Genomic DNA, 25,961 nt, shown 5'->3' with positions numbered 1-25,961 from the left:
GTGGGCGGGGGGGGGGGCAGCCCCGGACTGGAGCCACCCCCGGGCGGCAGCGCCTTCCCCTCCTTCCTCCCCCTCCTCCTCCTCCTCCTCCTCCTCCTCCTCCTCCTCTCCGCGTCCCGCACCCCCCGCGCCGGGCGGGGCCGAGCGGAGCCGAGCGGAGCCGAGCGGAGCCGAGCGGAGCCGAAGAGGAGCGGAGCGGGCGCTCAGTGCGCTCGGCGCGGCGCGGGGCGGCAGCAGCAGTATGGCCACTACCGTGCCCTGCACCCGCTTCACCGACGAGTACCAGCTCTACGAGGAGAATCGGCAAGTAAGGGCCGGCGCGGAGCGGAGCGGCGCGGATTTGGGGTCCGCCCGGGGGGGTGGGGGGGGGGGGGGTTGGGGCTCCCCGCAGCCGTGACGCATTTTGGAGACAAACACCCGCCCTTCCCCCCCCCCCCCCCCCCCCCCCGTGGGGACCCCAATGTAGAACCGGCCCCCCCAACCCGCTGCCCCCCCCCCCCCCCCAACAGCCCCGCCCGCATCGGGGACCGGCCCTGTCCCCCTCCTGCCCCCCCCCCCCCCCATGGGACCCCCCGCAGTGACCCCCCCCTCCGGCCGCCCTTCTTCCCCGGGCCCATACATCTCATATCCCCGTGTACTGAATATCCCCCCTGGAACCCCTACAGCCCCCCCCGTCCCCATAATCCCCCCCCAGCCCCCCCCATTCCCTGCAGATCCCCACCACCAGTCCCCATAACCCCCCTCATCCCATGGAGCCCCCCCAGTCCCTACAGTCCCCTTATAGCCCCCCCCGGTTCTCCTAGCCCCCCCCAGTCCCCCTAGCCCCTCTCCAGTCCTATAGCACCTCCCGGATCCTATAGCCCCCACAGCCCTAAAGGCAGCCCCCCCCCCCGGCCTCACAGACTCCAACCATTCCTGCCCTACTCAGCCCTGACTGCCTCCAGACCTATGGTCCCCCCCCCGGACCTCACAGCCCCCCACATTCTGCAGATACCCCTTCCCTGCAGACCCCTGTGCAGAACCCCCAGTTCCTATAGCCCTCAGGTTCCTGCAGACCTCTGCAGACCCTAAACTCCCCCCGCTTCCTATAGACCCTCCCCTTCCCCAGACCCTTCAATTCCTACAGAGCCCCCCCCCAGTCCCTAAAGTCCCCAGGTTCCTACAGAGCCCCCCATTCAAGTCCCACCACTCCTTCCAGCTCTCCCCCTAATGCTCATAGCCCCCCCAGTCCCCTTAGCCCAGGGTGGTATAGCCCCTGTTCCCTGTACCCCCCCCCCATTCCCGATGTCCCCCCATCCCCATTCTCTGTAGCCTCCAGATTTTACAGCCCCCCCCACCCATCCTTGCCCTGCTCCCCTTGTTTGCTCCCCCCCAATTCTGCAGTTCTCATCCCTACAGACCCCCCCGTCTGTCTATAGACCCCCACCCCATCCTCATTTCCCCTCCAGCCCCCACCTCAATCCTCTCCTGGGCCTTACATAACTCCCCCACAGCCCCCCTTCTGCATACCGGGCCAACCCTTTAGGACCCCCCCAATCCTTAAAGACCCCGTCGAGACCTTTGGATCCCCCCCAGTCTTGAGAGACCCCAATTCATGAAGTCCTCCTCCTCATCTCTCAGTTCCCCCCCCCCCCCCCCAGGCCTTAGGGACCCCCAGTACAAGTGTTTCATTTTGTGGGGGTCCCTTTGAGGTGCCGGGGGTGGGGGGGGGGGTGGGAAGCTGTGCTGCCTCTCCATCCCCAACCTGCAGCCATCCCTGGTTGCCATGGCAACGGGGCTGCCTCCCCATCTCAGTGTCACCCGCCAGCGCCACACGTCCCCCCCCCAGCCCTGCAGCCCCCCCATGGGGAAACTGAGGCACTGTGGGGTACAGCTGTCTCTGTCATCTGTGTCCCGCAGGTGTATGTGTTGGGGGGGGGGGGGGTGGTCAGGCCCTGGGGGGCTCTCCCATGTCCCGGTGGTGGTGGGGCCTTGGGGACCCCCTGTGTGCGGGGGTCTCAGCGGGGATACAGCAGTGGGGACCCTTTGGGTGTCCCCCCCCACCTCCACCTCCAGGGTATGTGACCCCCATCCGGAGCGTGGTGCCGCCAGATGGGGACACTTGTCCTTGGTGGGGGGGGGGGAACAACAAAGCCTGAGTGGTGCCGTGGGGGGAAGTGGTGGCACTGCTCATTGGTGGCCGTGTCCCTGTCCCCAACCCTGGGGGGCGGCTGTCCCTGTGCCCACCCCCTCCACCATCCGGGCCACCGCCGTCCCCATGGCAACGTGTTGCGGGTGCTGGCGGCTGCCCACACTGCCGCGAGCCCCCCCCCCCCCCCCCCCCCCCAGTCTCCACACTGTCACCGCGCTGTGCCACCCCCCCACCCCACGTATCCCCATGGGTCGGAGGCGTTTGGGGTGCCCCTCCCCCCCCCCCCCCCCACAGGTGCCGGGGTTCACCCAACGCTGAGTCACAGCTGCGAGTGCTGAGTCATGGGGAGGGGGGTCAGGGTGGGGGGGCCGTGCTGGGGGGGTCAGGGTGGTGGCACTGAGCGTGTCCCCCCGTTGTCCCCAGGGGGGCTTTCTCAGTGGTCCGGCGCTGCGTCAAGCTGTGCACCGGCCATGAGTACGCAGCCAAGATCATCAACACCAAGAAGCTCTCAGCCAGAGGTACGGCCCCCACGGCCCCCCCACACCCCCCCCACCCCCCCCCCCCCACGGCCCTGTGCTGTGACACTGCTGCTCCCACAGGGGCTGTCCCATCCCTGTCCCCTCCTGCTGCCCCACAGTGCCCCCGGGTGTGTGTGCGGTGTGTGTGAGCGTGGGCCGGGGTGGTGATGTGATGGTGGTGGTGAAGTGGTGGTGAAGTGATGGTGATGTGATGGTGATGTGATGGTGAAGTGATGGTGAAGTGATGGTGATGTGATGGTGAAGTGGTGGTGATGTGATGGTGATGTGATGGTGAAGTGGTGGTGATGTGATGGTGATGTGATGGTGAAGTCGGTGGTGAAGTGGCGGTGGCTGTCACTGTTCTCCTGTCCCCAGACCACCAGAAGTTGGAGCGGGAGGCGCGCATCTGCCGTCTGCTGAAGCACTCCAATATTGGTGAGCGCAGCAGGGACGGATGGGTGGCACTTCCAGAAACCAGGTGGCACCTGGGGACAGCTGGGTGGCACCTGAGGATGGGCCAGCTGGCGTCTGGGTGGCACTTACGGACAGCAGGTGGCACTTGGGTGCTGCTGGGGGACAGCGGGTGACACCCGGGGGTGTGGGGTGGCACCTGGGTGCTGCTTGGTGGCACTTATGACACCTGGGTGGCACTGGAGTGGTTCCTGGGGGACAGTTTGGTGGCACCAGGGTGGCACCCAGGGGCTTTGGGTGGCACCTGGGTACTGCTGGGTGACATCTGGGGACAGGTTAGGGTGGCGGCTGGGAGCGTGCTGGGTGACACATTTCGGTGCCACCTGAGGACGCCTGAGTGCTGCTGGGCAACGTGGGGACACTCGGGGGACACTGGGGGTGTGCGGGGCTGTCCCCTCAGCGTGTCCCCTGTCCCCGCAGTGCGGCTCCACGACAGCATCTCGGAGGAGGGCTTCCACTACCTCGTGTTCGACCTGTGAGTGCGGGCGGTCCCGAAGGTGGGGGGTCCCCGGGGGGGTGTCCACAGGAGCCATGTCCCCCAATGGGATCTGTGAGGGGTGTCCCCGGCCTGAGGGGCGAGGGTTGGGGGAAAGGGGGGGGGGGTGTCCTTCCCCAGGGGATGGTGTCCCCAGGGCGGGGGTCCCCGTGGTGACGCGTGCCCCGCAGGGTGACGGGCGGCGAGCTGTTTGAGGACATCGTGGCCCGGGGAGTACTACAGCGAGGCAGATGCCAGGTGAGCCCCCCTGGCCCCCGGGTGCTGCAGAGGGGGGGGGGGGGGGGAGCAGGGGGCAGCAGCACGGAGTGGGGGTGGGGGAGGGGCCGGGACACCCCGTTGTGGGGGTGGGGGCAGTGCCCGTGACCCCCCCTTTCCCCATCCCCCCCCCCTCCACCCCTGGCTCCATTCCACCTCGGGGTCCCCCCCGTCTCCCCCCCTCCCCCCCCCCTGTGCCGGTGCCGCTCTGTGTGCCGCCGTGTGCCCGTCCCTGTGGTCTCTGGGCTTTCACAACATTGTCTCGTTCCCCCCCATCTCCCCTCCGTCCCCCCTCCCCCCCCCCCACTCCCCAATGCCATCCCCGCTCCTTTGTCCCCCACCCCTCCTACCCCCTCCCCCCATCTGCCATCACGCGTCGCTCTGTGCGTGTCCATGTGTCTGTCTGTGTGTCTCTGTCTGTCCCACTGCTGCCCTCCGCTCGCTGCCCCCTGCCCCCCTCACCCCCCTGGCTCCCCCCCCCCCCATGTTTTGCCTCCTTCACCCCCCTCCCCACACCTGCCCCACATCACCTCACCTGCCCTGCGGCCCCCTAACCTGCTCCCATAACTTCTCCATGCCCCCTGCCCTGCCTTACCCCCCCACGCATCTGCCCCCCGACCCTCTCGACCCCATACCTACACCACCACCCCCTAACCCGCCCCCTTAACCTGCCTCCCACCCTTTAAACCCAATCCACATCTCCATCTCTGCCCCGATTGCCCCCCGACCCCGTCCCCCTGCCAACCTGACCTGCTCTCCTGCCCCCTAAACCTTCCCCATACCGACTTTATAACCCCTAACCTGCTCCCTGACCTCCCCTGATCCCAAATCTGCCCCCTCCCCCCCCATACCTGCTCCATCACCCCATATCTTCCCCATCACCCCCCTACCTGCCCCACCTGCCCTAACCCACCCCCCCATTACCTATTTTACAACCCCGAACCTGCCCCACGTGCCCTAACCTGTCCCCTCACCTCCAAACCTGCCCCCCCCACCCCGTGCCCCCCATCTCGCCCCATCCCGCCGCCCCCCGCCCCCCCGTTTTGTTTTGCAGTCACTGTGTCCATGAGCTATTAGCACGCGTTTCTCACACCCATCACTTTGCCTTTGCGCACAGGCAGCTGCAGGTCAGTATAAACGGGGAGGGGGTCCGGGGGGGCCGTGCCCCCCGCCCATTCCGGAGCCTCGTGCTCCCCTCGCCGCACCCCCCACTTTGGGGCTTCCTCCTCCTTTTTCCAATTTCCCTCTTAAAACAAAACCAAAAAACGAAATCGCTTCTTTTTGTCCCCCCGCCCTCCCTCCCCCCACCCCCCCCCCCCCCCACGATAATAACTACAAAAAAAAAACCAAAACACAAAAATGATTAATTGTGGGGAGGTTGCCCCCCCTCCCCCCCCCCCCCCATGGCCCATTCACCCCCATTTCAGCTCTCATCTCCTGCTCCTCCCTCTCTTGTCTCGTCTCATCCCCCTCCCGCTCCCTGTCCGTCTGTCTGAGGGTCCCCAGCAATGGGGGGGGCACAGCGGCACCCCGGTGTCCCATCCCACCCCCCCACAACTTCCCCACCCCCCAGCTCTCCTTGGGGTGCAGTGGGGAGCGCCCGTGTGTACGGCACAGTGGGGCTGGGGGGTGCGTTTGGGGTCAGGGTCAGGGTCAGGATTGTGATGTGGGTTTAGGGTTAAGGTTAGGATCAGGGTTAGGATTGTGTTTCGGGATTAGGGTCGGGTTTTAGGGTTAGGAGTATGGGTACAGTAGAGTAGGGTTAGGAGTCAGGGTATGGGGTCAGGGCTATGGGTCGTGGTTTAGGGTTAAGGTGAGGGGTAGGGTAGAGGTTAGAGTTGGTTTGGGTGAGGGTTTGGGGTTAGGGTCAAGGTTGGGTTGTGGTTTGGGGTCAGGGTTTAGGGTTCAGGTCATGGTTAGGGTTATAGTTTGAGGTCAGGGTTATGATTTGGGGTCACAATGTGGGGTCAGGGTTAAGGTAATGGTTTAGAGTTAGGGTCAGGGTTTGGGGTCAGGGTTTGGGTCAGGGTTTGGGGTCAGGGTTTGGGGTTAGGGTTGTGATTAGGGTTCAGAGTTTAGGGTTAGGGATCAGAGTTAGGGTCATGGTTTAGGGACAGGGTCAACGTTAGGATCAGGGGATAGGATTAGGGTGAGGGTCAGGGTTAGGGGTCCCTGTGCCCTTGCAGTGGGGTGGGGCTGGGGGTCGCGGTGCCCCCTGACCCCTGGGCTGTTTGCCTGCAGCCACTGCATCCAGCAGATCCTGGAGGCCGTCCTGCACTGTCACCAAATGGGGGTCGTGCACAGGGACCTCAAGGTGAGCACATCCCCCTCTGTCCCTCCACGTCCCCCAGGTCTGGGTCTGCGGGGGGGGGGGGGCTGTGGGGCGCGGTGCCGTGGGGTGACGTGGGGCCACCCCCCCATCCCTCCCCACAGCCGGAGAACCTGCTCCTGGCCAGCAAGTGCAAGGGCGCGGCGGTGAAGCTGGCCGACTTCGGGTTGGCCATCGAGGTGCAGGGCGACCAGCAGGCCTGGTTCGGTGAGTGCCCCCCCACATCCCCCCCCCACAGCCCACCCCCCCCCACAGCCCCCCCCAACCCGCAGCCCCACACTCAGCGCCCGCCCCATGCCAGGCTTCGCCGGGACGCCCGGGTACCTGTCCCCCGAGGTGCTGCGCAAGGAGGCCTATGGCAAACCCGTGGACATCTGGGCCTGCGGTAAGGGCACCGTGGGACCCCCATCCCTACCCCGGGACCCCCACCCTGTCCCCAGCTCCAGACCCCAGCCCCACACCCCCTATCCTGCCCCCATCCCTTTTCCATCCGTCTCAGTCCCCCTCTGAGTCCGTGGAAGGAGAATGGGGATTCTCGTTCTGTCCTGATCCCTGTGCTCATCCCATTCCAGTTTATGCTGACCCCCATCCCAGTCCCCACACCGGTCCCATCCCAGTCCCGTACCGATCCCAGTCCCCGTCCCAGTCCCCACCGGTCCCGTCCCAGTGCCCCGTTGTCCCGGTGCTGACGTGCTCGGCGCAGGGGTGATCCTGTACATCCTGCTGGTGGGATACCCGCCCTTCTGGGACGAGGACCAGCACAAGCTGTACCAGCAGATCAAGGCGGGCGCCTACGACGTGAGTGTGCCACTACCCCCCCCCCCCCCCAACCCCCCCCACGGGCACAGCCGCCCCCTCCCCACCCCATCCCACCGTGTCCCCGCAGTTCCCCTCCCCGGAGTGGGACACGGTCACCCCCCGAAGCGAAGAACCTCATCAACCAGATGCTGACCATCAACCCCGCCAAGCGCATCACGGCCCACGAGGCCCTCAAGCACCCGTGGGTCTGCGTAAGTGTCCCCCCCCCCCGCTACCCCGACCCCCACCCCCCAAACCCGTTCCCGTGGGATGCGGTCCCCGTGCTGAGCCCTCTGTCCCCACAGCAACGCTCCACCGTGGCCTCCATGATGCACAGACAGGAGACGGTGGAGTGCCTCAAGAAGTTCAACGCCCGCAGGAAGCTGAAGGTGGGCTGGGGGTGTCCCCTCCCAGTGCGTCCCACCCCCACCTCGGCCGTGTCCCAGCGCCCTCCCGTGTCCCGTGGTCCCATCGTGGCCGTGTCCCTGTCCCATCACAGCCGTATCTCCTTCGTCCGTGCCCACGTCCCCGTGCCTTCCCGTGTCTTCCAGTCCCACCCCACTCCCCCCAGTGCTCTTCCGTCTCCCACGGTCCCACCCTGGGGTGTCGCAGCCGTGTCCTGGGGCTTTGTGTCCCACGTCCGCCCCTCTCCCCCCCCGGCTGCGTCCCGCAGTCCCCTTCTGGGATGTCCCAGTGCCTGGCAGTGTCCCCATCCCACGCGCATCCCAGTGCTCTCCGTGTCACCCCGACCGTGTCACGGTGTCACGTGACCTTGTCGCATCCTTCCCGTGTCCCCCTGTCCCATCGTGGGGTGTCCCAGTGCCCCCCCCCTTGTCGTGGTGCCCCGCTGACCCGGTGCCGTTGCAGGGTGCGATCCTCACCACCATGTTGGCCACCCGGAACTTCTCAGGTGAGCCCCCCCCCCTCCCGGCCCCGGGACGCCTTTCTGCCCCCCCGCGTCCCCGGGCCCGGCCCCTCTCGCTGCCGCTCTCTTTCTCTCTTTCCCCCCCCCCCCTCCTCTGAATTCCCCCAACCCCATTTTGATGCGAGGACGGCCGTGCCGTGCGGTAACGGGGCTGGGAGGGGGGGACCCAGGAGGCGACGTGGGGGTCACCCCCAGCAGGGGCTCCCGCCCCGTGCCCACCTAACGGGGTCGCTTCCTTTCTCTCCTCTCGCTGCCCGCCCCGCAGTGGGCAGACAGACCACCGCGCCTCCCTCCATGTCGGCCGCCGCGGCCCCCCTGGGGCTGGTGGAACAAGGTAGACGCCGCACGGACCCCCCCGTGCCGCCCGCTTGCCTCTGGTCCCCCCCCCACCCCACACCTCCTCCTCCTCCTCCTCTTCTTCCTCCCTCTCCAGTCTCGGGGTCCCTCCTCGGGAATGGCACCGCACGCATGGGACCCCCCAAACCCGTCCACCTGTCTGCCTCTGTCCCCCCCCCCCCCCCCCCGCTGCTCCTGGAGGGGGGAGATGTTCCCCCTGCTGGCACACGGTGTCCCCGTCACCGCTTGTGTCCTGGGGCTGCATGGGGTGCCTGGGGCTGGGGGCTGGGGGTGTGCCCCATGCCACGCTGCTGTGGGACCCCCACGGGACCCAGAATCCCCCATGGCACCCAGGATGCTCATGGTGCTTGGGGCCCCCACGTCACCCAGACCTCCATGGTACATGGTGTCCCCATGGCACGTGGGACCCCCACGCCACCCAGGGACCCCTTTATCACCTGGGACCCCCATGGCACATGGGACCCCTGTGGTATCTGGGACCCCTGTGGTGTGCAGCACCCCTGTGTCACTTGGGACCCCTGTGGTACCTGGCACCCCTCTGGTACCCCAAGATCCCCCCCGGTGTCACCTGGCACCGGGGTGCCCCAATGGCACCCACCGTCCCCATGTCACCAGAGAGCCCTGTGACACTTGGGACCCACAGTGGCCCCTAACCCCCCCCCCACGGGGACCCACTGTGGCACCCCCATGGCCCCCCCCCACCCATCGCAGCACCCAGCGCCCCTGACAGCACATAGCAGGATGGGGGGGGGGGGGTCAGGGAGAATTTCAAGGCCAACCACCCCCCCCCCACCCCGAATTTGGGGGTGTGCCCACCCCATGGCTGCTGCTCCATCCCACAGCATCACCCCGCTGCGGGGGGGGGCTGCACTGCTGCATGGGGGCTGCACCCACGCATGGGGGAAGTGGTGCCGCTGCATGGGGGGGGTGGGGGGGGGGGGGGAGCTTCGTGCAAGCACGTTTTGGGGGGGGGGGCTGTATTGCCGCATGGGGGGGGCTACGTCGCATTGCCCTCCGGGGGCTGTGCTGCAGCATGCCTGCGCGGCCCCGTTGTGCTGCAGCCGGTGTTTGTGGTGCCGCGAAACACTCGGCGGGTCTTAAACCCCCCCACAGCCAGCGAGCCCCCCCCCGGGGACCTCCCTCACCCCCCCCACCCCCACCCCCACCCCGGTGGCTCTGGTTTAAACCCCGACCCCCAACGCCGCAGCCCCCAGCCCGCTTCCCGAGGAGGGCCCGCACCCCGGGGACACGGCTGTGCCACGGGGGTGTCCCCGTGTCCCCCCCCCCCCCACCCCCCTGCCCTTCCCCGTCCCCCACCCCCCCATCACATGGGTCCCGCACTGACCCCCCCCCGGCGCTGCCATCCCCGTGACACCGCCCGGCGAGGACGGAGCCGAGGACACCCTCAGTTGACACCGGCGCTGGAGGGGGGGGACACGGCGGTGCAGCCCCCCCTGTGCCGTGCACCCCCACCCCACATAGGTCAGGCCAGGAGGGACGGACACCCCACGTCCCGGTGCCCCCCCCCCTGCACGGTTTGCGGGGTCCGGGGCTGCCGCCTGCGCTCAGAGACGATTTTTGTGTTTTTCTGTTTTTGTTTTTCCCCCCTTTCTTCCCCCCCCCCTTCCCCCCCCTCTCTCTCCCCCTTCTCTCTTTCTCTTTCTCTCTCTTTCTCTCCCTCTCTCTTTTCTCTCTCTCTCTCTCCCTCTCTCTCTCGCTTTCCTCTCTGCATTTCTCCAAGGTAAGCCAACCCCCGGCCCCCGCTGTGCCCCCCCCGGTGCCCTCCGGGGCGGGAGGGGACGGTGGCCCTGTCCCCAGAGGGGGACACGCAGTGCTGACCCTCTGCTTTCCCCCCCCCACAGCAGCTAAGAGCCTGCTCAACAAGAAGGCTGACGGTGTCAAGGTGAGGGGATGCAGGGTGGGGGGTTGGGGAATGACCCCCCCCCCCCCCCCCCCATCAAGGTGCTGTTGCTGACCCCCCCCTCCCCCCGCGTCCATCCCCGCAGCCCCAGACCAACAGCACCAAAGGCAGTGCCGGCATCACCAGCCCCAAGGGGACACTGCCGCCCGCAGCACTGGTAGGTGCCCCCCCCCCCACGCAGCTCTCCATCCCCACGCCCCCCCCCCCTCCATCCCACCATCCCATCGCATCCATCGCCATGCTCGCCAGTGGCACGGCCGGTCATGGAGAGGGGATGGGGAGGGCATGGACCCCCCTCCCCCCAGCAGTAAGTGTCCTCAGAGCATCACAGGGCTCATGCCCCCCCCCCCCCCCAGTCGTGGTGGGTGCAGGTTGTGGGCGCAGAGGCAGCTCTGGGGCAGGTGGGTGCAGGAGCCATGAGGGGACAACGCCAGGACCCCACTGGTGAGGGGAGGACACGGGCTTGGGGAGGGGGGGGGGGGGGTCTGTGCAGCACGGGGTGGGGGGCAGAATGTGGGCATGGATGTGGGGAGGCACCAGGACCCTGATGGGAACGGTGGGTGCAGGATGCATCCCAGCCCGGCTGGCGGAGTGGAGCGTGTCCATCGGCACGGGGGGGGGCCTGGGGGGGGGGCTGCGGGGGGGGGGGGGGCAGGGACCACGGGGCGCGGGCACAAGGGGTGCCCCCACGACGTGGATGGCACGGTGGGTATGGAGCACGGTCACGGGGCAGTGTGGGTCAGAGCAGTGGGCGCAGAGCCCCCACCTCCAGCTCAGAGCAGTGGGCTCAGGGCCCCGCACGGTGGGTGCAAGACGTGGCCCCCCCTTCCCCCCCTCACCCCCCCCCCCCCCCCCCCCGCTGTCTCTTAATTAAACCATGTCGCTTTGCTGGACTAACGACTCTCTGCTTCTCTTCCCCCCTGCCCTCCTCACCCGCTGTGGGTCTGTGCCCCCGTCCGCGTGCCCCCCCCCCCCCCTCCCCCCATGCCGCTGTGCTCTGGTCTCTCCTCGCCTCCTTCCTCCCCCTCTCTCCTCCTCCTCCTCTGTCTCTCTTCCTTCTGTAGGAGCCTCAAACTACAGTAATTCATAACCCTGCGGACGGCATTAAGGTATTGCTGCCCCCCCCCTCCGCTTTCCGCCTCCATCCTCCCCCCATCTCCCATCTGTTCAGGGCTGGGGGCTCCCGGTGGTCCCAGGGAGGCATCACCCCTACAGCCAGGTGTGAGATTCCCCCCCCCCCCCCAAAAAAAAAATGGGTGCTGACCCCCCCACCCCTCTGTCTCTCCCCTCGCACTGCTGCCCCCCCCCCCCCGCTGGCAGGAGTCGTCTGACAGCACCAACACCACCATCGAGGATGAGGACACCAAAGGTGATGGGGACGTGGGGGGTGGGGGGCACTGGGAGCACTGAGTTGCATTAGAATGGAGCTAGGATGCACTGGAATGGCACTGGGGTATGCTGGAACAGCACTGGGTTGCACTGGAGTGGAGCTAGGATGCACTGGGATGCACTGGAATTGGACTGGGATCTGCTGAAATGGGACTGGTTTGCATTAGGATGCATTGAATGGGCACTGGGATTCACTGGGATGGAGCTGGGATGCATTAGGATGCCGGGGAATGGCACCGGGTTGTACTGGGATGAAGCTGGGAGACACTGGAATGGCTCTGGGATGTACTGGAATAGAAGTGGGATGTATTGAGGTGCACTGGAATGGCTCGGGGGGGGCACTGGGATGGAGCTAGGGTGCACTGGCATGGCACTGGAATTGCACCAGGATGCGCTGGCATGGCACTGGGATATACTGGGATGGAATGGAATGGCACTGGGTTGCTCCGGGGTGGCACCAGAATGCGTTTGGCTGCAGTGAGATGGCATGGGAATGCACTGACACCCCTGGGATGGCACTGGGATGAACTGGACCAGTACTGAGATGAACTGGGACTGGGATGTACTGGTGGAGCAGGTGTGCTGGGATGCTGCAGGAAGTGATAGGACAGCACTCGGTGTACTGGGGTGGAACTGGGATGTGCTGAGGTGCACTGGAATGGCACTGGGACACAGCAGGATGGCACTGACTGTGCCAGAGTGCACTGGGATGCACTGGGGAGCAGTGGGATGGTGATGCATTGCAGCGGAGCGTCACTGGGACGCACTGGCACAGAGAGGGGTGGTGGTGTGGGGGGCACTGGGGTGTACTGGAACGCCACTGGGATGGATTTGGGATGTCAGTGAGATGCACGAGGATGGCAGTGGGTTGGAACTGGGATGCACCAGCACACACTGGGATGCAGCACTGGGATTTCTGAACACTGGGACCAGGGCGTGTGGGGGTCCCCTCTGCGTCCCCACGGTCCCCCCCACGGCGGCACGGTCTGTCTGTCCCCATGGGCTCTCTGTCAGCCCGCACGTCTCCCGTGGCCCCCCGCCACGTCACCACGGCCCGTTCCTCCCCTGCAGCATCAGTCCCTGCCCCCTCTCCCGGTGTCCTCTGCCCGCAGCCCCTTCCTCCCCTCTCCCCCCGCGGGGCCGTGGCCGTGACCGCGCTGTCCCCGCAGCCCGCAAGCAGGAGATCATCAAGATCACGGAGCAGCTCATCGAGGCCGTCAACAACGGCGACTTCGAGGCCTACGCGTGAGTGGGGGATGGGGGCAGGGGGCGGTGCAGGGGGCTGAGGCTGACGCAGCGCTTTGCAGGAAGATCTGCGACCCGGGGCTCACCTCCTTCGAGCCCGAAGCGTTGGGCAACCTGGTGGAGGGCATGGACTTCCACCGCTTCTACTTTGAGAACTGTGAGTGCCTGATGCACGCGTACTGAACCCCTTCCCGGATCCCTTCCCTCCCGCATCCCTCCACTTCTGCATCCCTTCCTTCCCGCCTTCATTCCCTCCCAGCATCCCTCCCTTTTGCATCCTTTCTTTCCCTGCATCTCTTCCTTCCCACAGCCATCCCTCCCTGCATCCCTTCCCTTCCCTCATCCCTTCCCTTCCCTCATCCCTTCCCTTCCCTCATCCCTTCCCTTCCCTCATCCCTCCCCGCATCCCTTCCCTCCCCGCATCCCTTCCCTCCCCTCATCCCTTCCCTTCCCTCATCCCTTCCCTTCCCTCATCCCTTCCCTTCCCTCATCCCTCCCCGCATCCCTTCCCTCCCCGCATCCCTTCCCTCCCCTCATCCCTTCCCTCCCCTCATCCCTTCCCTCCCCTCATCCCTCATCCCTTCCCTTCCCTCATCCCTTCCCTTCCCTCATCCCTCCCCTCCCCTCATCCCTTCCCGCATCCCTTCCCTCCCCGCATCCCTTCCCTCCCCTCATCCCTTCCCTCCCCTCATCCCTTCCCTTCCCTCATCCCTCCCCTCATCCCTTTCCCTCCCCTCATCCCTTTCCTCCCCTCATCCCTCATCCCTTCCCTTCCCTCATCCCTTCCCTCCCCTCATCCCTCATCCCTTCCCTTCCCTCATCCCTTCCCTTCCCTCATCCCTTTCCTCCCCTCCTCCCTTTCCTCCCCTCATCCCTTTCCTCCCCTCATCCCTTTCCTCCCCTCATCCCTTCCCTCCCCTCATCCCTTCCCTCCCCTCATCCCTTCCCTCCCCTCATCCCTTCCCTTCCCTCATCCCTCCCCTCATCCCTTTCCCTCCCCTCATCCCTTTCCTCCCCTCATCCCTTCCCTTCCCTCATCCCTTCCCTCCCCGCATCCCTCCCCGCATCCCCCCTCCCCCGTCCCCCCCGCGCTGACTCCGCCGCCCCGCAGTGCTGTCCAAGAACAACAAGCCGATCCACACGACCATCCTGAACCCCCACGTGCACGTCATCGGGGAGGACGCGGCGTGCATCGCCTACATCCGCCTCACACAGTACCTGGACGCGCAGGGCCGCCCGCGCACCAGCCAGTCCGAGGAGACGCGCGTGTGGCACCGCCGTGACGGCAAGTGGCAGAACGTCCACTTCCACGGCTCGGGGGCCCCCGTCGCCCCCCTCCAGTGAAGGTGAGGGCGGCCTTGGAGGAAGGGGGGGGTGGTCCCGCCGCCGCTGGACCCCCCACCCCCGAGCGCACCCCCCCCGCCCCCCCCGCCCCGTCAGCCCAACCCCGGGGTCCCCCCGCCGAGGCCGAGCTGCCGGCCGGGAGCCGTGGTCCCGGAACACGCGTCCGCATGCCTTGTGCCCCTCCCCCCACCCTGCCCCTCCCCCACCCCCCCGTTCCCCGGCCCCTCCGCCCGGTGCCTGTGTTTGCAGAAAAAAAAAAGACAAAAAAAAGCCAAAACGACAGAAAACGTTCAAAAATCAATGCCCCCCCCCCCCCCCACCCCCCCCACGTTCTTCCTCCCCCAGCCCCACTCCCGTTGGCACAGGGGCGCTGCCGGAGCACGCGGACGCCCGCGGTGTGCCCCCTCCCTTCCTCCTCTGTCTGTGCCGGGCTGGGGGGGCCACCTGGATACTCCCCCCCCCCCCCCACACCCCCCACCCGGCCATGCTTGTGGAGTTTCGCTGTTGCTGGTGGTGGATGTTGTTCTTTGGACTCCGCTTTCGCTCCTTCCCTCCCCGGGTCCCTGTACATAGAGAGAGCTCTTTATTTTTGAATTCCCGCGGGAGCAGCCGGTGCCCCCCCCCCACCCCCCCCAACCCCCCGGACCCTCACCCCCCTACCCGACCCCCACCCGATGCTCCCCGCCCGTAGCTCAGACCCCACAAGTGTGGGGTGCGCCAGGGTTTGGGGGCAGGAGCTAAATAACTGGGGGAGGGGGTGAGGGAGGGAGGGTTCCGGCCCTAAGGGCGGGGAGCGGGCGGGGGGGGGGGGCACCCAGCACCCAGGCAGCGGCGCAAGCACTTTAGACTAAGAGAAGGGGTCTCTTAGGGGGCACAGGCTGCTGCCCCCGTACCCACCCCGGCCTCCAGGGGTCACCACTCCGGGGTGGGGGCATCGCCCCGTGCCCCCACCCCCACCCCCCCCCTCCCCACATCCCCATCCCGCACCCGTTGTCGCTGGGGCTGTTTGTGGTTGGGGCCGGGGGGGGGTGGGGGGGGTGGGGGGGGGGAGGGGGCTCGGGGGGGCGGGGTTTATTTTCTGCATGCACTCTGCGCGGGAGCACCCTGCAGCGCTGTCGCTGTATGTCGAGGAGCTGAGCTGAGCTGTTTCTGTCCCATGAATGCTGGTGGATCGTTGCCGAATTCTCTCCCCTCCTCTCCCCCTTTTCTCTCTATTCTTTTCCACGCCCCCCCCTTCCCCCCCCCCCCCCCCAACCTCCTCAGACCCCTTCGTCTTTTCTTTCTGAGCCTTGTAAGTGTAAAAGATGATTCTGATTTCGTTTTTGTCTCGGGGAAAAACCGCAAAATAAATTATGAGGAAAAATAATCGATGAAAAGAAAAAAGCGCGGTGAGGCTGACAAGGAGCAACCGTGCGGTGCTGCACGGTGCTGTCCCCCCCCCCGCCCCCCAGGATGCACATCCCACCCCTGCACCCCCACTCAGAGCCGGGCTACAACCACCAAAGATGACTTTTATCGGCCGCGGGCGGCGGCACAGAAACAACGGGCAACACCGATCACGCTACAGTCCCAAGCTAAAGCTTTGCCCTTCCCATGGAATGCGTCTGGGGGCTGTCCCCCCCCCCCCCCAGCCCCCACACGGGGCAGGAACCGGGAGCCCCACGCCCCAAACCTGTCCCCAGGGGACGGGCAGTGAGTGGGGGCTCAGACCCATCCCAAAGGTGACGGCCCCAGCGCAGCACTGCGCTGTCCCCACAGCCCCTGCTTCTGCTGGAGGAAGGGGACAGCGCAGTACTGAGCCACTGCAGCGCACAGCAACCCACTGCCCTCCCACCCCTTCCCTGCAGCAGCCCCATAGAAGCCCCCCCACCCCCTTGCACAGCCCCAGGCCCTGCGGGGGACGCAGCTCCTCTGTCCCCATCCCTGCAGCTGAGGCACTCGCTGGTGTGACAGGCGTCATGGCAGGGCACGCTGTGCTCCCGGCGCTCCCCCGGCGCGGGGCCGCACTCATCAGTGTTTGTGTAAGGCTGTGGCACGGCCCAGGAGCCCGCGGGGTTCTGCTTTCAGTCCTGGGAGCAGTCGAGATCCGAACAGAAGTGAAGGTCCCGGTGGGCTGGAGCAGGAGACCCCCAGCTCTGGGTCACATAATCTCACAGCACGAGTTCTGCTTTCGGGCCTGCAAAGGGTGGAGGAATGGGGTGAGCCCCCTGCCCTCCCACGGGGTAACCTCGGCCTGGCCCTTTGTGGAGGCTCACGGCCACGGTCCAGAACTGCAGAAGCAAAGATCAGCTCTACTGGAAGGGCTGAGGAGCTCCACGGCCCGAACTGGGAAGCCGAGCTCCTCACATCGCCCTCATGCCCATCCCACAGCTCACAGGGAACCCCTCCCCCTCCCCCCCCACGAAGCAAACTGCACTCACGGTTTTGTAGAAGGCTTTGGACTGCACTCCCAGCACCTCCGACTTGGACACCAGGTCATCCAGCTTCTCCCCTCGCTCCAGCAGCGACTCCATTGTGTTGTGCTGCCAAAAGGAAGCGGTGCTGATGGCACAGTGCTCCCAGGGATGGGGCAGGGGGCAGCAGGGGAGAGCACAGATGGTGCTGCTGGCCTCACCAGAATGATTTTGGTCTCGTCCAGCTCTGCCTGCACTCTGGTCATCGGGTCGGCATCACGGGGGTTCTGGGAGAGGAGACACTGTCAGCAGAGCAGCAGCACACACAGCACCCCGGGAACCCCGGCACCCATACCTGGTATTTGCTGAGGTATCCATCCAGAGCTGCATAGCTGATGGTGGCAGGAGAGCCTGAGGGCCAGTCCACCCTGCTCACCTGCCTGGAGAACTCCTCCAGGACCTGTGTGTGAGGGAGAGGGGCTCATTCCCCCTGCACAGAGCTGCAGAGAGACCCCGGACCCACAAGTCCTACCTCGCACCACTCACCTTGTCCAGCAGGGTGAAGCACACCCGTGATGGGTACTCGTTGTCAGCAATCACCACACCTGCCAGCCCATCACTGCGCACATACACGTGGCACAGGTAATCTGCGCAGAGAGATGGGGTCAGGGTGGGCCCAGAGCCCCTCAGCACTCGGAGCTCCCCACAAAATGGGAAGGCAGCGGAGGCTCTGGGGCCGGTGCTGCCCCCCCAGACCGCCCGCACAGTGCAGGGAGGTGTGGCTGGCTTTGATTGGAAGCCTTTTGTTCCGAGGTCGAGGAGGGAGGAAAGTAAGGCAGCGTGCTCACCTTGCTCCTTGACCGAGGCCCTGCTGCCCAGCTCTGAGCGCTCCACGATCAGCTGACTGGTGAAGGTCATGAATTCCTGCACGCTGCGAACACAAAGCACCGGCTCTCACTGATCCTCTGCCCCAGAAGCACTGCCCTGTGGGGCTGTGGGGCACAGGGTACCCCCGGCCCATCCCCGTGGCCCCTTTTCCCCCCTCATAACCCCACTGAGACGGCAGCAGGATTTGTGCTGGGATTTCTTGGGGCTCCAGTGCTTCTCCCAGCACAGGCACAGCCCTTCTGCAACCAATGTCCACATCTGGCAAAGAAGAGCCATGATAAGGCAGCGCCAGAGGTGGCCAAGGCCCCAGAAAAAGCCTCAGCAGGGACAGGGCTGGGAAATCAGAGCCCTGTGAGAGAGCACTGCCCCACAGCTCAGCACCGTGCTCCCACCCCACCCACAGAGCTCCGAGCTGAACCGGCCGGTCCTGAGCAGGCAGCACCCAGCAGGGAGACAGCAATTAGATGACAGCGAGAGTAGGGCAGTGCCTGTGGGTGGGAGCAGAACGCGGCCCCACGTCTGGGGATGCAGAGTGGGGTCAGGGCTCACCTGGAGCGCTGGAAGAAGTTGAAGGTGGAGACGTCGGAGGCGGCTTTCAGCAGCTGCACGTGGGTCTCACCCTTGTACAGCACGCTCAGGCTGTACAGCCTCATGGCGGGCACTGAGCCGTGTCCTGCGGCCACCGGGACCCCACCTGCATTAGGAACCCACTGGGTACAGCTGGATCATACCAGAAACCCACGGGGACTCAAGGAAACCTCACTGAGATCTCACTGGGCACACCAAGATGACACTGGGGTACACTGGGACACCAGTGGGCACACCGGTCCCAATGGGGGCCCCACTGGGACCCACCAGGACTCCAAAGGGAACCGCTGAGACCCAACGTGGACCCACTGGGCACACTGGGACTTCATTAGGACCCACCAAGAACCCACCGGGCACAGCAGTTTGACACCCGGGACTCCACTGAGCACCACCAGACCGCAGCGGGAGCCACCAGCCCGTTATGGCGAGCACTGGAACCGCACCAGTGCCGCACTGGGTCCACCGGGAAAGCCCCAGAACCGCCCCCAGGAACCCAACAGACCCCAACGGGAAGCACTGGGACCTCACCGAGACCCCCCCAGACCCCACCGGGAACACACCGCAACCCCACGGAGCACAAAGGAACCGCATCACCACACATCGGGGCCGCACGTCCGCACCCTTTCAGCTCCCACCACCGCCGCCCCGACCCCGCCGCCCCTCCCCCACCGTGCCCCGCCCCCCCGGCCCCGCCCCGCCCCTCCCGGCCCCGCCCCGCCCGGTACCGGCGCAGCGGTTGCTCGGGAGCGACGGCGGACGGGAGCGCCCCAACCCGGAAGCAGAAATGCGACGGCCGGAAGTGACCCCAACGCCGGTCACTGCCACGGGGCCACACCTGCCCTGCGCAGGCGCCACCCTCGTCCCGCCCCGTGTTCGTTTCTCGGCCAATGAGAGAGCTGCACGCTGGCCTGCCCCGCCCACTCTCCTCCTCCGAGCCTGGACAGCCAATCAGCATCGCGCTGACGTAATGTCTGCGAAAGGCGGGTCCACCTCGCGGGCGGGGCGCGGCTGAGGGGGGCGTGGTCCGGTATTGGGGCGGGGCTTCGGATGGGCGGGGCCACTCGGTGGGACGGCACGATGGGCGTGGCCTCACCTTCGGGGCGTGGCCTCCGGTGTGGGGTGGCCTCACCCCACGGAATGGGGTTTTCCCCCACGTGCGCCGCGATCCCCCGCTCCCGACCCCGCGGCCTCCCCCCGTTGCGGAGCGGGCACTGCGCTATGGAGTCAGCGCTGCGGGGCCGCCCGAAGCGGCCGCGCCCGGTGGGCCCCGCGTGGGGCTCCCCGTGGGGCCGGCGGCCGCCGCGTTGTCACCTTTGTCACGGAGCCGCGGTCGCCCGTCTCCATGGGTGCGCTGGAGAGCTGGCGGCGGTGACCAGGACACCGAGTGGTTGTTATGACAACTGCCGCCCGCTGACGGGGCTGCACCGCTCCGCCGGACCGCGGCCTTCCCACGGCCCCACGGGGCGGCAGGAGGAGGGCCCGCGGGCACCCCGCACCCCGAGGGCCGCCCCGGGATGCGGGGAGCCGGGGCCGAGCCCTCCTGACCGGACGGCCGTGGGGGGGGGGGAGGGGGGGGAACCGGCGGCGCCCCATGAGCTAAGGGCGGGGATCCGGGCGGGGGGACGTGGGGGGACGGAGGTGTCCGGCCCGCACCGACGGCTGCCCCCATGTTGGACCACAGGAGCAGGATGGAGAGCTGGAGGCAGGAGAAGGTGAGCTCCCCACTGCCCCACCGGCCCCACGGCCGGGCCCACGTGTGGGGCTGCGGTGCTGGGAGGTCGGCGGGGCTGAGCGCCGGCATCGCGTGGGGCACGTGGCCTCGCCCAACCGAGAGCCCGGTGGGATGCCGCGCCCTGTGGGGCTGGGGCTGGGTGCGAAGGGGCAGACCCTAATGCATAGCGAAGCCCCACATTGGGAGTGGAGAACCCGTGGGGTCAGCGCCAAGGGGGGGGTGGGGGAGGGCAGTGGGGTGGGGGCTGCACATGTGGTGCCATCCACGGTGCTTCTCCTCACTCCAAAGCTGCGGTGCCATGTCCCTGTGGGGGGGCTTGGGGCTGAGACCCCAAAGTTGGACCCACAGACTTTGGGTGTCTGTGCTGGGGTGGACATGGAGGGGTCAGGGGGGACTCAGCGAGGAGCAGAGCCCAGCGGCCTGGGGGGGCTCTGCATCACCCCAAAGGCTCCATTGGGGTCACCATGAGTGCTCTGCTGAGGGAACCCCAAAGGCCCCATTCGGATCACCCCGAGGACTCTGTTGGGGTCACCTCAAGGATCCCATTGCTGTCACCCCGAACATTCTGTTGGGGTCACCCTGAAGACTCCCTTGGGATCACACTGAAGGCTCCGTTGGGGTCACCCCGAAGGCTCGGTGGGGTTTGCCCCTTTGCAGAGCAACAGGAAAACAGCCCGGGGCCGCTGACTAATGAGACCTTAATGCAGCCAGCACATCTGGCTGCGGGGCCTCCGCACGGCGGTGGGGAAAACAGCGGGGATGGCAGCGCGGTGGGGGGGGGAGAAAGGGGGCCGGGGTCCTCAGCGCTCAATGTCGGGGGTCCCACGGCCCCGGGGAACCCCGCAGGTGGAGCAGATCCTGTCGGAGTTCCGACTGAAGGAGGAGGACCTGCGGAAGGTGATGCACCGCATGCAGAAGGAGATGGACCGCGGGCTGAAGTTGGAGACGCACGAGGAGGCCTCGGTCAAGATGCTGCCCACCTACGTGCGCTCCACGCCCGAGGGGTCGGGTGAGGAGCTGTGGGGATGAGCCCACCCCGCTGCTGCAGCAGCAGTGGGGACGGCCCTGAGTGCCCCGCGTGTCCCCACTGCCCTGCAGAGGTCGGGGACTTCCTCTCGCTGGACCTGGGAGGCACCAACTTCCGCGTGATGCTGGTGAAGGTGGGCGAGGGTGAGGAGGGGCAGTGGAAGGTGAAGACGAAGCACCAGATGTACTCCATCCCTGAGGATGCCATGACGGGGACGGCTGAGATGGTGAGCGGGGGCCGGGGGGTCCTCACTGCCGCGGGGACACGGGGACGCCCGGCGCTGGGACAGAGGATGGGTGTCCGTCCCAGTGGCGTTCAGTCCTGGGAGGGGGTGGATCTGGGGATGGGGTGGTGGGACACGGTGGCAACGGGGGTGAGAAGGGGGGGGGACATTCCAGCTGCGGGGACGGGGTGGTATGGATTTGGTGACGCTGAGCAGGGACGTGGTGGGGCAGGGAACGAGGACACTGGGATGTGGTGGCACTGGGAATGGAGTGACGATGGGGGCAGGGTGGAGACGGGGTGGCAGCAGTGAGGCAGCACTGGGATGGAATGGTGGGGACACAGCAGCGCTGGGGATGGGAACAGTGTGGTGACATCCCTCCGTCCTGCTGTCCCCAGCTCTTCGACTACATTTCGGAGTGCATCTCCGACTTCCTGGACAAGCACCAGATGAAGCACAAAAAGCTGCCCCTGGGCTTCACCTTCTCCTTCCCCGTGCGGCACGAGGACATCGACAAGGTGAGGGGACGGGGGGGGGACGGGGGGAGGATGCAGTGCCACCACAGCCCCCACCCATGCTCTGTGCCCCACAGGGCATCCTGCTGAACTGGACCAAGGGCTTCAAGGCCTCGGGAGCGGAGGGGAACAACGTGGTGGGGCTGCTGCGGGACGCCATCAAACGGCGCGGGGTGAGCCGTAGCCCCGCACCCCTCCGTCACCCCACTGTCACTGTGTGTGTCCCCACCCGCCCCATCTGCCGTCACCACGTGTGCCCCCATCCCATACCCACTGTCACCACGTGTGTGTCCCCGTCCCACGCCCACCATCACTGTGTGTGTCCCCATCCGTGTGTCCCCCCGGAGCAGGACTTCGAGATGGACGTGGTGGCCATGGTGAACGACACCGTGGCCACCATGATCTCCTGCTACTACGAGGACCACCGCTGCGAGGTCGGCATGATCGTGGGTAAGGGGCTGCAGGGCCGTGGTGGGGACCCGGGGGAGGGGTTGGGGGATGGGGGCTGCTCCGGACCCCAAACCCACCCCCACCACCCTGCAGGGACGGGCTGCAACGCCTGCTACATGGAGGAGATGCACAACGTGGAGCTGGTGGAGGGCGACGAGGGCCGCATGTGCGTGAACACGGAGTGGGGCGCGTTCGGGGCGTCGGGGGAGCTGGACGAGTTCCTGCTGGAGTACGACCGCGTGGTGGACGAGACCTCGCTTAACCCCGGTCAGCAGCTGTAAGGAGTGGGGCGGCGGCGGCTCCTTCCCCGGCTGGCTGTGGGGCGGGGGGGAGCGGGGGGCCCTGACGCTGCGCCGTCCCCAGCTACGAGAAGATCATCGGGGGCAAATACATGGGGGAGATCGTGCGGCTGGTGCTGCTGCGGCTGGTGGACGAGAACCTGCTGTTCAGCGGGCAGGCCTGCGAGAAGCTCAAGACGCGCGGCGCCTTCGAGACGCGCTTCGTGTCGCAGGTGGAGAGGTACAGGGCGGCCGCGGGGAGCCCTCGCAGGGCCTCGTGTCACTGGGATGCTCCCTGCCCCCTCTGCCCCACGTGGGGTACCTCCGCCCCGTTGCCCCGTGGCAGCTCTGTGCAGCTGCCCCATATTGGGGTCCCCAGGCTGTTTCTTGGCACTGGGGTCCCTTACTCCGTCTCCCTGTGCCAGTCTGTCCCACGTCAGGTTCCCCTGCCCCACGGCAGCCTTCCAGAACGGCCTCATGTGGTTCTCTTGTCCCGCTGCCCCACACTGGGGTCTCTCATCCCATTACCCCATGGCAGCCCTCCACAGCTGCCCCATGCTGGGGTTCCCTAGCTCATTGCCTCACACTACACACTGAGGTCCCCTGCCCCATCACTGCACCGTGTCCCATGTTGGGGTCCCCTGCTCCATCTCCCCACGTCAGAGCGCCCCACACTGTGGTCACGTCCCATCGCCCCACACCAGCCCTACAACTACAGCTACAGTGGAGTCTTTCATTCCATTGCTGAGTCCATCATCCATTCACAATCCCACTTCGTTGTCCATTGTCCCATTGCCCCACTTTGAGGTCCCCTGCCCCATCTCTCCGCATTAGACCCTCCCACACAGTGCCATGCATGACCCTACAGCAGCCGTCTCTCACTGCCCCTTATTGAGGCCCCTGTGCCTTCTACAGCTGCCCCCTATTGGGGTTGCCCACCTCGTTGCCTCACACTGGGCATCAGAGTCCCCAGACCCCATCCCCCCCCACCAGCCCTCTATAGCTGCCCACCACGGAGTCCCTTATCACACTGCCCCAATTTGGGATCCCCTTTCCCTCTCAGCCCTGCAGAGCAGTCCCCGCAGAGGTTCCCTGTGCCCTCACCCCCACAACATCCCTCAACAACTGCCCCACATTGGGGTTCCCTGCCCCATCACCCCACACCAGCCCTCCGTGGCGACCCCAGGTTGGATTCCCAGTGCCATCACCCCACTTCGGGGCCCATAGCTGTCCCTCTGCCCCACCGCAGCGACTCGGGTGACCGCAAGCAGATCTACAACATCCTCACGGCCTTCGGGCTGCTGCCCTCGGGGTCGGACTGCGACATCGTGCGCATGGTGTGCGAGAGCGTCTCCACGCGCGCTGCCCAGATGTGCTCGGCCGGGCTGGCCGGAGTCATCAACCGCATGCGGGAGAGCCGCAGCCAGGAGACCCTCAAGATCACCGTGGGGGTGGATGGCTCTGTGTACAAGCTGCACCCCAGGTGAGACCGTGGGGAGGTGGCATCCGCTCCCGAAGGACGTCCTCCTCTTTCCCATCGCCCCGACGCTCCGTTTTCTGCTTTGAACCTCAACCCTTAACCTTGACCTGACTCTGTCCGTAGCCCTGACTTGAGCCACAGCACTAACCCTAGCCAGAACTGTAGCCCTAATTGTAACCCTAACCCTACACTGCAAGTCCAACCCCTAACCTTAACCCCAATCCTAATCCCAATGCTAACCTTAACCCCAATCCTAATCCCAATGCTAACCTTAACCCCAATCCTAACCCTGACCTTAACCCCAATCCTAATCCGAATCCTAACCTTAACCCCAATCCTAACCCTAATCCTAACCCTGACCTTAACTCCAGTCCTAACCTTAACCCCAATCCTAATCCCAATCCTAACCTTAACCCCAATCCCAACCCTAACCTCAATCCTAATCCTAACCCTAACCTTGACCCAATCCTATCCCTAATCCTAACCCTGACCTTAACTCCAATCCTAACTTTAACCCCAATCCTAATCCTAATACTCACCCTAACCTTACCCATAATCTTAATCCTAACCCTAACCTTAACTCCAATCCTAACCCTAACCTTAACCCCAATCCTAATCCTAACCCTAACCTTACCCGTAATCTTAATCCTAATCCTAACCTTAACCTTAATCCCAATCCTAACCCTAACCCTAACCCTGACCTTAACTCCAATCCTAACCCTAACCTCAATCCTAATCCTAACCCTAACCTTGACCCCAATCCTAATCCCAATCCTAACCTTAACCCCAATCCTAACCCTAACCTCAATCCTAATCCTAACCCTAACCTTAACTCCAATCCTAACCCTAACCTCAATCCTAATCCTAACCCTAACCTTAACCCCAATCCTAACCCTAACCTCAATCCTAATCCTAACCCTAACCTTGACCCCAATCCTAATCCCAATCCTAACCTTAACCCCAATCCTAACCCTAACCTCAATCCTAATCCTAACCCTAACCTTAACTCCAATCCTAACCCTAACCTCAATCCTAATCCTAACCCTAACCTTGACCCCAATCCTAACCCTAACCTCAATCCTAATCCTAACCCTAACCTTGACCCCAATCCTAACCCTAACCTCAATCCTAATCCTAACCCTAACCTTGACCCCAATCCTAACCCTAACCTCAATCCTAACCCTAACCCTAACCTTGACCCCAATCCTAATCCCAATCCTAACCCCAACCGCAGCCATAGCAGCAGCTCTAACGATACCCATACCCCAAACCCTACCTGTCCCCGTCCCCCCGCAGCTTCAAGGACCGCTTCCACGCCACGGTGCGGCAGCTGACTCCGGGCTGCGACATCACCTTCATTCAGTCGGAGGAGGGCAGCGGGCGCGGGGCCGCGCTCATCTCGGCCGTGGCCTGCAAGATGGCGTGCATGATGGGGCAGTGAGGCAGCGGGGCCGCGCCGAGGAGCTGGGACTGCTGCGGGATGGCAGCGGGATGGTGCCGGGGCTCCCCACTAAACGGGGTCGGCGTGGACTTCTCCTCCGGGAACACTGTCCCGGTGCTGCTCTGTATGGCCACGCTCCGGTGTTCCCCTCCCTGACACCCCCGGAGCGTTCTGGGGACCGGGACGGAGCCATGGGGGAACCACGGCCCCACTCATGGCACAGTGCCCTGTGACCCCGCAGCCGACGGTCCCCAGCCCACAGATCCCAAGCAGTGGAAGTCAGTGTCCCCAGCCTGCTCGGTTCCGGTGGTGGCAGCCCTGTGGTGACACGTGGCACTTCTTGGAGCTGTAACTAGGGGCTGAAAGCTGGGCACCCCCAGTCTGGTGACCCCGTGGGGGCTGTGGGGGCACCTCGAGTGTCCCGTGGAGGTCTGGGGTCCTTCCAGGTGATGCGGGCGGATGGAGCTCTGTGGGGCTGGGAATGCCCCATGCTATAGGGACCTCCTGGGGGGCACCCCTGGGGTCCGGGGAGGAGGAGACAGCCCCCGCCGTGGGATCCTGTGCTCTGATTGGTCCCATCAGCTGTGGGATCTCCTCTGCTCTCATGGGCTGTGGCCACAGAAAGGATCTCCCGTGCTCTGATTGGCTGAGAGCAACAGAATGGGATCCCCTGGACTTGGCCCAGTCCCCATCACCGTGTCCCCTCTTGTGACTGCATCCTGTCACCACACCACCCCCAGACCCCCATGTCCCCACAGGGACCCCAT

General features: G+C 65.6%; 3 protein-coding genes across 7 annotated transcripts; 2 read left to right on the top strand and 1 right to left on the bottom strand.

The window, feature by feature from the left end:
- The first annotated feature begins 127 nt into the window (after nucleotides 1–127).
- On the top strand, nucleotides 128–14,203 carry CAMK2B (calcium/calmodulin dependent protein kinase II beta). The gene is given in 22 exon segments (XM_065745036.1): nucleotides 128–303; nucleotides 2,555–2,649; nucleotides 3,025–3,084; nucleotides 3,541–3,595; nucleotides 3,787–3,826; nucleotides 3,828–3,853; nucleotides 6,113–6,185; nucleotides 6,305–6,407; nucleotides 6,502–6,585; nucleotides 6,904–6,998; nucleotides 7,087–7,116; nucleotides 7,118–7,210; nucleotides 7,304–7,387; nucleotides 7,866–7,908; nucleotides 8,189–8,257; nucleotides 10,143–10,183; nucleotides 10,287–10,358; nucleotides 11,266–11,310; nucleotides 11,522–11,570; nucleotides 12,760–12,835; nucleotides 12,898–12,992; nucleotides 13,947–14,203. Coding segments are annotated over 22 exon segments (1,623 nt in total). The 5' UTR covers nucleotides 128–241; the 3' UTR covers nucleotides 14,180–14,203.
- A 1,831-nt stretch (nucleotides 14,204–16,034) lies between these two features.
- On the bottom strand, nucleotides 16,035–18,867 carry YKT6 (YKT6 v-SNARE homolog). Its single transcript, XM_065745109.1, has 8 exons — nucleotides 18,774–18,867; nucleotides 18,010–18,121; nucleotides 17,421–17,503; nucleotides 17,119–17,219; nucleotides 16,928–17,032; nucleotides 16,794–16,859; nucleotides 16,600–16,701; nucleotides 16,035–16,355 (listed from the first exon to the last, which is right to left on the bottom strand). The coding sequence occupies exons 2-8, from the start codon at nucleotides 18,111–18,113 to the stop codon at nucleotides 16,320–16,322; spliced, it is 597 nt and encodes a 198-aa protein (XP_065601181.1). The 5' UTR covers nucleotides 18,114–18,121; nucleotides 18,774–18,867; the 3' UTR covers nucleotides 16,035–16,319.
- A 334-nt stretch (nucleotides 18,868–19,201) lies between these two features.
- On the top strand, nucleotides 19,202–25,625 carry GCK (glucokinase). Of its 5 annotated transcripts, XM_065745026.1 has the most exons (11): nucleotides 19,202–19,438; nucleotides 19,729–19,760; nucleotides 20,627–20,789; nucleotides 20,879–21,033; nucleotides 21,429–21,548; nucleotides 21,623–21,718; nucleotides 21,896–21,995; nucleotides 22,089–22,272; nucleotides 22,359–22,514; nucleotides 23,523–23,756; nucleotides 25,050–25,625. In XM_065745026.1, the coding sequence occupies exons 1-11, from the start codon at nucleotides 19,267–19,269 to the stop codon at nucleotides 25,192–25,194; spliced, it is 1,557 nt and encodes a 518-aa protein (XP_065601098.1). In that variant the 5' UTR covers nucleotides 19,202–19,266; the 3' UTR covers nucleotides 25,195–25,625. The 5 variants fall into 5 exon arrangements, with proteins under 5 accessions (XP_065601098.1, XP_065601094.1, XP_065601096.1 ...); XM_065745022.1 differs by lacking the exon at nucleotides 19,202–19,438 and having other exon boundaries at nucleotides 19,642–19,760; XM_065745024.1 differs by lacking the exon at nucleotides 19,202–19,438 and having other exon boundaries at nucleotides 19,642–19,760; nucleotides 22,089–22,262; nucleotides 25,050–25,180.
- Nucleotides 25,626–25,961: the final 336 nt, after the last annotated feature.

Source organism: Cyrtonyx montezumae, unplaced genomic scaffold (assembly GCF_038088225.1).
Source record: "Cyrtonyx montezumae isolate F1298 unplaced genomic scaffold, pur_monq_1.0 scaffold_33, whole genome shotgun sequence".
NCBI lineage: Eukaryota > Metazoa > Chordata > Aves > Galliformes > Odontophoridae > Cyrtonyx > Cyrtonyx montezumae.
Note: the sequence above shows the minus strand (reverse complement) of the source record. Positions and strands in the feature narration are given on the sequence as shown.

Bases quoted from the DNA above. Each gene is read 5' to 3' on its own strand.
- YKT6 (XM_065745109.1), bottom strand. From the start codon at position 18,113: ATGAGGCTGTACAGCCTGAGCGTGCTGTACAAGGGTGAGACCCACGTG. The intron at 16,860-16,927 runs GTATGGGTGCCG...CTCCTCTCCCAG, and splicing joins GATACCTCAGCAAATACCAG to AACCCCCGTGATGCCGACCC. The intron at 16,356-16,599 runs GTGAGTGCAGTT...CACCCTTTGCAG, and splicing joins CCAAAGCCTTCTACAAAACC to GCCCGAAAGCAGAACTCGTG.
- GCK (XM_065745026.1), top strand. From the start codon at position 19,267: ATGGAGTCAGCGCTGCGGGGCCGCCCGAAGCGGCCGCGCCCGGTGGGC. The intron at 21,549-21,622 runs GTGAGGGGACGG...TGTGCCCCACAG, and splicing joins GGCACGAGGACATCGACAAG to GGCATCCTGCTGAACTGGAC. The intron at 23,757-25,049 runs GTGAGACCGTGG...GTCCCCCCGCAG, and splicing joins GTGTACAAGCTGCACCCCAG to CTTCAAGGACCGCTTCCACG.